This window comes from Stegodyphus dumicola, chromosome 11 (genome assembly GCF_044657685.1).
Source record: "Stegodyphus dumicola isolate Sdum_Otavi_A_Nest chromosome 11, ASM4465768v1".
Lineage (NCBI taxonomy): Eukaryota > Metazoa > Arthropoda > Arachnida > Araneae > Eresidae > Stegodyphus > Stegodyphus dumicola.
The window spans coordinates 154,211,250-154,223,355 of NC_140778.1; the positions used below are offsets into that span (position 1 = coordinate 154,211,250).

The window sequence follows — 12,106 nt, forward strand, 5'->3', positions numbered from 1 at the left end:
AATATATAAACTGTTATTACAGCCAGGTCTAATGTTAACAATACCTCGCTTTTAATAACAAATTTTAAAATGAATTTATTTGCCCTGAACCATGAAAGACGTTGCTCAGTTGTAAATTATAGACTCAGGAAATTATAACGACAAATAAAAGAAGTTATTTTATTCAAATTATATTACAAAAGATAAAATATTCATAAGTAACGTTTGTTTCAAATTTAAGACATTTTTAAGACATATTTGTAACACGTGTCTCTAATATGCCTGAGATTCATTTACAAAATGATAGCTATAGACAAGAAATGAAAAAATGTTGCTTATGTTAATAAGAAGAAAATGAATACACTTTTCTTGTAAGAAACATAAAATATAAGATTGTTTTCAGAACAGAAAATGAACAAATATTCTGAAACGCAAGAAATAAAAGAACTAACATTACTATAGTTATTAAAAGAAGAACAAGTTTTGTTGGCAACAAATAAAAGACTGATCGAAAGATGTGCAGGACTTGGTACGTACTTCTTAATAATATAATTTAACATAGCACTACTAGTTAGTGATACACTACTAACCAAAATATCTTAACTATTTGAGCTCAGATTTAATTGAAAGGTGCTTGCAGAAAGTAAACATTAAATTTTTGTTCATGATCAATGTAAGTGCTTTACAAAACGTCCTGTAACTATTTACATTTCCTGTAAAAAGAACAAAGCAATCAAATTGGGAAATAAATACTTAGTAACTAAAGAGCGGTTGAATATGTACATAAAAATGTCAACTACGCTACAAAAATATGACGCTTAACAAGATGAACAAACAAGCAACAAATACAGTAACTATATACATATTACAAGTAATCCCAAAGTATTGGAAGATATTTACATTATAAAACTTATTTAACAACTGAAAAATCGAGCTTCTCCATTTGTATGTGAGAAAAAGATGGCGAAATTAATTAATAAAATCTCGTCTCATATTTGCTGGATTTAAATTCAATCGTTAAAAATTACGAAATATTAATAGACTAGAACTGAAAGAGTAATTTAAAAAGTCCTGAAGGAAGATAGTTAAAAATGGAAATTTAAAAAAATAATTATAATAAAAAATAGCTAATTTAGCAGTTATCGATTTCTTATTAAAACATTCACTTGATTTTCAAGTGAAGATACTTAAAAAATAATGTGAAATTAACGAAACCAATGCAATAACGAATTTCTTCAGCAAAAATGCACTGTAAAAAATAAGAATTAGGTACTCGAGAAATGTGAGATAGACAGAAACCATGCTTTCTCACTGCATTAAATGAGAAAGTAATTCATTTCGCTCATTATTCTCACGCACTTAAGATCTTCATAAAATTCTCTTGATGGAATATTGTCTCATTTATTAGCCCAAAGGGACAATTCGCTCAGAAGGGCTATTAACTTCGTTTTGGCGTTTTACGTTGGTTCACTATGCTATTAAAAATTTCGCTTGATTTTTCAAGTGAAGATACTTAAAAAATAATGTGAAATTAACAAAAGCAATGCAATAACTGTTTTCTTCAGCAAAAATGCACTGTAAAAGATAAGAATTAGGTACTCGAGAAATGTAAGATAGACAGAAACCATGCTATCTCATTGCATTAAATGAGAAAGTAATTCATTTCGCTCTTTATTCTCACGCACTTAAGATCTCCATAAAATTCTCTTGATGGAATATTGTCTCATTTATTAGCCCAAAGGGACAATTTGCTCAGAAGGGCTATTAACTTCGTTTTGGCGTTTTACGTTGGTTCACTATGTTGCGTTGGTCACTTTTCAAATGGTTGCTACCAAATGTTAGAGTTCTTCATTACATTTAAGTAAATTAAATAATGAAGAATTTACATAAATGTACGCATGTTTCTCCCACTATGAAAACGAACGGTACCCTCAGACATCAAATTCTGAATAACGTAGGCCTCCGCTTGAATATGGACATCTGAAAGCCCAGATTTGGAATTTGAAATTTGCATTATTATCTCTTTCATATTTTGTGAAACTCTTTTTTTTTTTTTTTTTTTTTTTTTTTTTTTTGTGTGTGTGTGTGTGTTAAGAACGAATTTTTGGTTAAGACGAATTTTTGGTTAAGAAACTCAAAGATTTCAAAGCGAGGAATGGCAACCTGTACAGAACAAAAAAAAAATTTTATCTCCAGTGGACGAGACACTGTATCGGAAACTTCAAAGATATGCTCTTTGTAAATTATTTTCTGATATTGCTGTTGAATTGAGTTTTATGATTTAAGTGCGAAGAACATGATATTTAATAAATAAAAGTAACACACAAAACGTTAAAAAAAGAAAAACAAAATCTGAAATGTTTCAGATTTTAAATTACGTCCAAAGGGGCGTTTTTTAACATTTTGTGTGTTACCTTTCTTTATTAAATATCATGTTCCTCGCACTTAAACCATAAGATTCAGTGCAACAGCAATATCGCAAAATAGTTTTAAAACGAGCATATCTTTAGAATTTCCGATACAGAGACTCAGGCGCTGGAGATAAAAATGTTTTTTCTGCACAACGTTGCCATTGCTCGCTTTGAAATCCTTGAGTTTGTTAATCAAAAATTCGTCAAAGTTTTAAAAAATAGGAAATCGATCATAAAACAAATTTCAAATTTCAAATTTGGTTTTCCACATGCTCATATTCGTTGGAGGATTACGTTATTCAAAATTCGATGACTCTATGTACCGTTGTTTTATCACAATACGAGAAATATACATACATTTATGCAGATTTTTCATTATTTAATTTCTTCAAATGTAATGCAGGACTCTAACATTTTGTGGCAACAGTTTGAAAAGTGAACCGACATTTATGAGTTCGACGCAAAATGCCAAAACGAAACTAATAGTCCTTCGGGATTCAAATCCCTTTGGACTAAAAAGTCCCTTTGCGCGTAATAAAAAATCTGAAAGCTTTCCGATTTTTTTTTTTTATTCTATTAATTTAAAATTGTTCTAATATTACTTTTTAAACCTTGTATTTTCTAAATTGGTGGTATAATTTGATTAAAGTTAGATTTATTAATTTAGTATAGCAAAGGTTTTAAACTTTTTGAAATATTTATGACTATATTATTTAAAAAATATATTATTTCATAAGCTAATCGATATTAAAGTTAAGAATTGTGTGAATGGAAATTTCAATAAGTTTATCTAAATTGAAAAAAAAATGTATTTTTGTCTTATAACATTATAAGAAAAATTAAATTTACTCAGTTTTTGAAGAAAACTTCAAAAGTTGAAATATTCACAAATTTCAAATTCGTTGTTTTTTGGCTGTTTGTATACTTTTAAAAGATTTTTTTTAACTTTCTTAATTAACCTATAAAACGCATTGTAAATCATTAGAAATATTTATAAATTGAATCTTTTCTGAAGTGAGTGGAAACGATGAAAATTTTTACTTGATTTATATATTTTATTCTAAAGATTTACTTGTTTGAATTCATAATGCCAAAGATATAAATGCTGAACAGCGTAACAATACTTAATAAAAACTTAATGCAGAATTATTAATTTCTAACGTATTTTAAATTTTCTAAGAATGGTTACGTAAGAATCTTACTTAAGTACTTTTCTAAGAATGCTGTACTATTTTAATAGCTTGAAGATCTCCAGTATTTGGAAATGAATTTCTTTGCTTCATTTCTGAATTCTCATATATAATCACTTCAAACAGAAACAAAATTTTAAGTAAATTTAGAATTAGAATAATTCGTTAAATTGTGTTGGTATCACAGACATTAATTACTTAATTACTAATTACTAATTAAGTTTCGTCAGGTCTCACTTATAAATAATAAACATTATTTTTTTAAGATTTAATAAGTGAATGCAATGTAAATCGTTGCATACAGATAGAGTTAATTAAGATTATAATTAGATTAATTCTTTGCTACATTTTGTTTGCTTCAGATACAAAATTTTAAAATATTTTTGAAATGACGTTACAGAATTAAATCAATCTATAAGCATTTAAGAGGCCCGGTGGCGCAGTGGCTAGCGCATCGCGCAGCAGCACCCCAAGTCCGGGGTTCGATTCCCGGGCTGGGCAAGGTCGACTCAGCCTTCATTCCTTGATTTCTATCACTTGGGACGATAAAATGAGTACCAAGTTCGCTTGGGGACTAAACACTGGTGGTCCTGCGACCCAAGCTGACCACTTGCTCAGGGCATATGCTTACGCACCCCGGGGGCCACGGTCAAGAAAGCAGATTTCGGGCACTGCAGGCCTTCGCCCATTAGGGCTGTTACGCCACTGAGTTTAGTTTTTATAAGTATTTAAACACCTTAAAAGATACAAATCAGTACTTAAGTTTTAAAAAGTAGTAATAGAAGCAAAACCAAAATTATTTCTGAACATTAGTGAACTTTAATACTAATATCGGGTTTTAACGAAAGTTTCCCACCACCGCCAAATATCGTCTGCGCAAGAAGAAAGAGACTTGCTGTAGAACACTGTATTGTGATACTTATAAAAGCATGTCGTTATCATTAAGGTGCCTGAAATGGAACCATTACGTTACCAAATTAGGACCCTCATTTTACTTCTAGATCTGCTGCAAAAAGTCAGCTACAGAATGTCCCCAAATCATGCTTACGGGTTAAGGTACGAATGTTGTATCACATGACCTTGTGAATGTTTGGTAGCGAAAGTTCAAAAACCAGAACTTATTCAGTAAGCATAGCGCTCAGGCCGGCCTATTGATGTTGATGAGGCCCGCCTGCGAGAACTTGTAAGAGAAGGTCAGTACGCAACCACTCAAGAGCTTGCTAAGGAGTCCATGGCCATTAATCGTGCTATGCATCGCATAAAACTTGAAGTACAAGTTCAATCGCTGGGTGCCGCATGAGCTGAGTCCAGCAGATAAGGACAAAAGTGTTCGTGCCTGCACTAATCTGCTGGAAAGCAACGCAAGGAAAAATTTCTGAACCGGATCGTCACGTGTGATGAAACGTGAATTTTCTTTCACAACACCGGCCGAAATAAGGGTTGGTCAGCCCCCGGTGAGCCCGTCGGTAGCGTCGTAAAGCGCAAGTTCACTAACAAAGAAACATGCTTTTTATCTGGTGAGATAGCCGTGGTGTTATCCACAAAGCGAAGCTAGAAAAAGGTAAAAACCATCGGCAGTAAGAGACGTTGCTATCAAGGAAAAGCGTCGAACTGAGTTCCGTCTCAAAAAGGTTATGTTCCATCAGGATAATGCAAGACTAAATGGATCTGCACTCACCGGCTGAGTTCTGTACGGAATCGAATGGGATCTTTTGCCACACCCACCATACAATCGCGACATCGCTCCTTCGGACTTCTATCTTTCTTTCACACCTGCAGCTACGTCTTGCTGGTGCTATCTTCCATTCTGCGCAGGCCACCCGAAATGAGGTTGATCTGTTTCGGGACTCGCGGCCCGAAACATATCCGCACTAAAGGTACTTCTTTCACATTTTTTTTTCTAACTTTAAAAACATTTTTTGGCGGATAACTTTCGTTGCAACCAGATATTTATATGTATACTCAAAAAAGAATAGTTTGAAGTATTTTATATAACTAAATAAAAACTGAGATAAATTGCACATAAAAGCATTTTAAAATACAATATTCCTAAATTTTGGATTAAACATTATTCTTAATCCTCTTTCTTTTTCCTAAACATATGAAAGTAATAATCAGATATTCTTCAGTATATTGTTGCAGTTTATAAATACGTAAGTGTTTATAAACTATAAACTTCATAAGTGTTTTGAATGCTTCATCGATGTTTACAAAATTCTTTGTTTGCAATATACAGCTTTTGTTCAGCAGATTTTAAACTCAGAGTTTAAGGAACACGCAATCCGTTTCGGAAGACAGGGAAAACACTTCTCGCTTCTCAGCCAGTTTTATTTAAAATTCACCAGTTTTCTTTACTCATATACCTTCCATGCAATAGTCAGCTGCAGCATGCTGCAATAATTTTTATCATTTGATTCAAAAGTGTTTTTGATAAACACAATCTTTCCTTTCAACTTTTTAACACACTACAGTAAAAGCTGGCATTGACTGGCGAGAATGGTATGAAAGTCCAGTAAGATATGAGTTAGGAATCGGCAGTAGCAAAATGACGTAGAATTGAAACCGGTGGGAATGCAATTGTTGACTAAATATCAGAAATTATAATCGACCTCAAAGTCATCCAGCCAAATTAACCACGTAACTGGTTGGGATGAAAGGCGGAAGGGGTCCGACGAAAGGTGTTCTAACTTTCATTGCAGCTTTTGGCTTCATATCCGGCACCATAGTCCGTGTCTTGATTATGTGAAATCCTGAAGAATCTGCCATGTATTCAACAACGCGCAAGGCTCCAGAAGGTTCAACGTAACCGTACCTGCCCTTCACTTTACCATCCGGACCTCGCTCCTCCTGCCGGAAAGACTGATTAGGGCCTGATCCGGTGTCATAACCGAATTTGTATGTCCCAGGTCCGGCAAAGTTCTGGATATTGTAATGGGCTTTTGTACCAGCTGGTATTGGTACAACCCGGCCATATACACCGGCGGTTGCGCTTCGTCTGGTGACAGGAGAACAGCTGGCGGACAACACAACGCACAGTACACACAACAGGAAAAAACCCTGTAAAAGAAAACAAAATAAAGTTAATAATGTCAAAAAATGTAATATAATATACATGTAACATGTGTAAATGTCTGCAGTGATATGCATGGGAATCATACACATTAAGACCCTTAAGATCTTCGAATATGTGACTTTTGCAAGAATTGGGATATTTTATTTGTTTTAAAAGCAATTACTTCCAACTTCTTACAGATGACTACATAATATAGCTGCTTTGGGAACTAATAACCAGAAAATTTGTGTTGCTATAAATATTTTTACAATTTAATCTGGTTTGTGACAAAATATTTTATGCGTTTACGTCACGTTTTCACCTTGCGCAGTCAGTTAAAAACATTCTGTTGTATAATTTAATTCCATATTTAATATATAGCTTTTATAACATTTCTAAACTACTGTGAACTAAAAATCCTAAGAATTGCATGTTAAATTTTTATTTTATTTAGAGTTGAGTTTATAAAATGAATTTTACTAAAAAAAATCTGTAATGTTTTCGTGCCTAACATTTTTTAATATTAAAATATTCATTAGATTTTTAATTCAGTTAGAAGATAATGCCCATATAAAGAATTCCATCAAATTACAAGTATGTGTCATTAGCCATTTTTAAAATATCATGCGCGCAATGTGGAAACAAGCCGTGAACGCATCAAAATTTTGTCACAAAGCAGATTAAATTATAAAAATATTTGTGGCAACACAAAATTTCTGGTTACTAGTACCCAAAGCAGCAATAGTATGTAGTCAGCTGTGAAAAGTTGGAAGTAATTGCTTTTAAAATAAATAAAATATCCCAATTCTTGCAATAGCCACATATTCGAAGATCTTAGTGATCTTAGTGTGATCTTAGTAGTAGTGATTCGAAGATCTTAGTAGAGTCCGCTTAAGCTTCATATGAAAACAGTAATAGTTATAAAATCCTCCAAAACTGTACAAAATTATACTGGAATTTCTGTTTTCTTGAGAATGTCATCGAATATATGGAAAGCAATGTATACCAGGAGAGGTCTGGAAAATGAAACTGAAAGAAAATGTAATATTTTTTAACAAGGCTTAGGTCTTTTTTGGAGTTCAGAGATAAAGTGATTCTTCTTGGAAATGACAGTTACAAGCTTTGTTCACTCATTAAATGCACTTCTACACATTTGTTTTTCTTTAAAAAATGGTCATGTCACTTCATTATGACAGAGGAAGAAATCATTTTTCGACACTGTTTTCAAACATACTCCAGGTGGACTTAAGCATTTTGAGATCAGGGCACTGAACATTTACCATATAACTGGTTGGGATGACTGGTCCTAGAAAATAAAAGGTGTTCTAATTTTTATAAAGTAAGTGAAAAGTGATAATAATTTTATCTTAATGCTGCCTCAGTGTCTTACTTTATTTCAAGGGATTGTTTTCAAATATACTCCAGGTGAACTTAAGTATTTTGAGATCAGGGCACTGAACATTTACCATATAACTGGTTGGGATGACTGGTCCTAGAAAATAAAAGGTGTTCTAATTTTTACAAAGTAAGTGAAAAGCGATAATAACTTTATCTTAATGCTGCCTATCAGTGTCTTACTTTATTTCAAGGGATTGTTTTCAAATATACTCCAGGTGAACTTAAGCATTTTGAGATCAGGGCACTGAACATTTATCACATAATTGGTTGGGATGAATGGTCCTCTAAAATAAAAAGTGTCCTAACTTTCACAAAGTAAGTGAAAAGCGATAATAACTTTATCTTAATGCTGCCTATCAGTGTCTTACTTTATTTCAAGGGATTGTTTTCAAATATACTCCAGGTGAACTTAAGCATTTTGAGATCAGGGCACTGAACATTTATCACATAATTGGTTGGGATGAATGGTCCTCTAAAATAAAAAGTGTCCTAACTTTCACAAAGTAAGTGAAAAGCGATAATAACTTTATCTTAATGCTGCCTATCAGTGTCTTACTTTATTTCAAGGGATTGTTTTCAAATATACTCCAGGTGAACTTAAGCATTTTGAGATCAGGGCACTGAACATTTATCACATAATTGGTTGGGATGAATGGTCCTCTAAAATAAAAAGTGTCCTAACTTTCACAAAGTAAGTGAAAAGTGATAATAACTTTATCTTAATGCTGCCTCAGTGTCTTACTTTATTTCAAGGGATTGTTTTCAAATATACTCCAGGTGAACTTAAGCATTTTGAGATCAGGGCACTGAACATTTATCACATAATTGGTTGGGATGAATGGTCCTCTAAATTAAAAGGTGTCCTAACTTTCACAAAGTAAGTGAAAAGTGATAATAATTTATCTTAATGCTGCCTCAGTGTCTTACTTTATTTGAAGGGATTTTACTTAGAGTATGGTGTAAAGTACTCGAGGGCTTGCTGCTTAAGGCAAATATGCTTTTGTGGAAGACCTTTTAATTGTAAATGGCTCATACTCACATTACACATGTGGAAAATTTTGAAATCTCCTATACAGCCAACCCGTTTGCCAGGAATTCAGGCTAGGTCGAACTACCATTGCTCGATATTTTTAACGCTCGGCCACTGGTAGGCCTGTGGAAAGGGACATTTTTAAAAGGAGATAAATTAACATTAATTGGGGTATGGTAATGGCAGTGCTGAATGAGACTGAGTAAGTTTTAAAGTAACAGAATTTGATTCACTCTGAAAAATGGCCTTAAGAGACTTGCAAAAGAAAGCTTAAGCCCTCTGACCAGCAAGGCCGTATATATATACGGCCTAGAATATTTTTTGTGATGTCTGCAAGAACGTACATATACGTGCATCTTAAAATATATCCAAGAAATTACGTCAGTGTAGTATTAAAAGTGTATAAATCCACGTATAAAGTATCAGAGACATTTTGAAGTTAAAATTAAGAAAACAATTCTTTCTCGTGTTAGTTTTGTGTGTTTTCTTAACGTGTTAGTTTGTGTGTGTGTTTTCTGGATGTTTGTGTTTTTTTAACGAAAACACGCGACAGTCAGAGGGTTAAGATGTATCTGATGCTGTGCGTAAACGACTCTATGAGTAGACAGCTCTACATTAGTTTCTAGCGTAAAGATCCAACATCAAAACGAAATGCTTAAGCGATGCAATGATGCAAGTTTACTTACACGTAAGGGAAAACATTACTAGATCCAGAGTTCTTAATTTAACTATATTCATATGAGTGAATCCTGGGAACGGACAGAAACGGAATTGCAGACGGCCCGATTACAGGTTTCCGTACTTAAGAACTATTAAGTACGGAATCCTATAATCGGGTCGTCTGCTATTCGTGGTCTTTTTGTATGTAAAAATGTCTGCCAAAATTTTTTAAGAATAGGAAATTTAATTCCTTTCTCTTCAATGCGTTTATGATAGGCAGTATTATCAGGAATTGAAATTATTTATTTTTATGAAAGGAAAGCAGACTATCTGTTAAAAATTCTGCAAAAGATTAATTTTGAAAAGAATGTTATAAAATTACTTTAAAAGTATGGCAACGAAAATCATATGCGTATTTTGAAAAGTATTGGAACTTTACTCATAATGTTGAGCTAGAAACTCAAAAGATTTTCTGACATTATTGAAAAAATACGAAAAACTATCTTAAAAAATTTGTCTTCGTTGCAAAATATTTTAATATGCATTCCAAAGACTTACTGAATTTTGTTTTTGTTATTTTATTATGAGATATAATTATAAATTTACCATTAATGCCTTGTTTCGAAAAATGTAAGGATATTAATTGTATTAAAAATAGATAAGTATGTGTTGTACTTCACTTTAAAACACATTCCTTCACAGCAGTGAAATATTTACTATTCCCTCAAGTTATAATTTTAATTTCATACAAACATTCATATATTTGATGAAAGCTATTTAAAATTTGAGAAATACAAATACGATATTAATTTCAAATCAAATGTCTTAGTGCATTTAGAGAGATGATATATATACAGCAGTTTTACATCTTCAAAAACTAATTTCATCATTAGCTGCAAATCTCTTTCTACTGCCTTAGTCAGAGCGTTGGGACAGCTTTGTTCTATAGATTTTAAATTAAGAAAAGCTAAAATCCACTACATTACTGTGATGCGAAAGCTCACTTGCAGTTATATCTTGTGGCAGATATTTTGATCGAGTTCGCAGAGCTGAGAAATACAGTGTTGTTGGTTAAAAAATTTTAATGCGAATACATTTCAATTTTCGTTATTTTTTTACGCCTCTATACATGATCTAAAACAGTGCTATAAATTAAAAACACTGAGATGATCACATATAGTTATATTTTTAAAAAACTAAACTAACTTTCAACAAACTAACTTTTATATGGTTTATATTTTTCTATATTTTTCTTCTTTTTATATGGTTTACAAACCATATAAAGCTTCGTGGTTTTAGTTACAGTTTCTGAAACTCAAGCACTCGTTGTGCATAGAATTTTAACCTTACTTATAGGGTAGTGATTTTGGAACTGCACTCCATGAAACCTAAGAGTTCCATGGAATTTCTATAGAAGTTCCGATTTGCTAATCGGAACGAATTCGAGGGCCAAAAAATTAATCATTCAAAATAATTAAATGAAAAAAATAATTTAAAAAAAAATCCGAAAGTTTTCAGATTTTATATTACGCCCAAAGGTTCATTTTTTTAAAACTTTTTGTGTGTTAACTTTGTTCAGTAAATATCGTATTCTTCACACTTAAACCACAAAATTCAACAGCAATATCACAAAATATTTAAAAGAGCATATCTTTTGAATTTCCTATCACAGTCTCGCGCGCTGGAGATAAAAACGTTTTTTTATTTTCCGTAAAAAGTTTGTTAATCAATAATTCATTAAAGTTTTACAAAATATGAAATCGATAATAAAACAAATTCCAAATTTCAAATTTGGGCTTTCAGACGCCCATATTCGCAGTAGGATTACCTCATTCAAAATGTGATGGCTCTATGTACCGTTGTTTTATCACAATGCGAGAAACATACATACATTTATGCAGATTCGCAGATTCTTCATTATTTAATTTCTTTAAATATAATACAGGACTCTAAAATTTGGTGGCAACAATTTAAAAAGTGATTCGCCGTTTATAATGAATCGAAGCAAAATGCCAAAACGAAATTAATAGCCCTTCTGGAAAAATTGCCCCTTTGAACTAAAAATTCTTTAAACATAGCAATCAAATTATTTTTGATGCAGAAATTATCGCATTTTTTTTTTTTTTTTTTTCTTAATTTTTATTCCTGGAGGCCTAGCACATTTACTAATTGATTCCTAAATTGAACTGTTCCTTTATCTTTAACAGTCTGTTCTTTTATTGAATCAATGGAAGAATTTAGTTATAAATTTTAGGCTTTTTAATAAACTTGCTCGATTGTATTTTCTATTTTTACTCCATATACGTCTTTAATATACTTATTTCATTATTTCAGAGCTTCAATGCACTCGGAAGCAGAAATTTTTTTCTGGATTGTCTCTGCAACG

At 32.2% G+C, this 12,106-nt stretch overlaps 1 protein-coding gene across 1 annotated transcript in view; it reads right to left on the reverse strand.

Annotated features, from left to right (window-relative positions):
* Positions 1–2,063: 2,063 nt before the first annotated feature.
* The window catches only part of LOC118182325 (cuticle protein 6-like), a 28,357-nt gene continuing 18,314 nt past the window's right edge, over positions 2,064–12,106 (reverse strand). Inside the window, exon 2 of the mRNA XM_035351665.2 lies at positions 2,064–6,637. Coding sequence (XP_035207556.1) covers positions 6,197–6,637 — 441 coding nt within the window. The 3' untranslated portion in view covers positions 2,064–6,196. The remainder of the gene's footprint in view (positions 6,638–12,106) is intronic.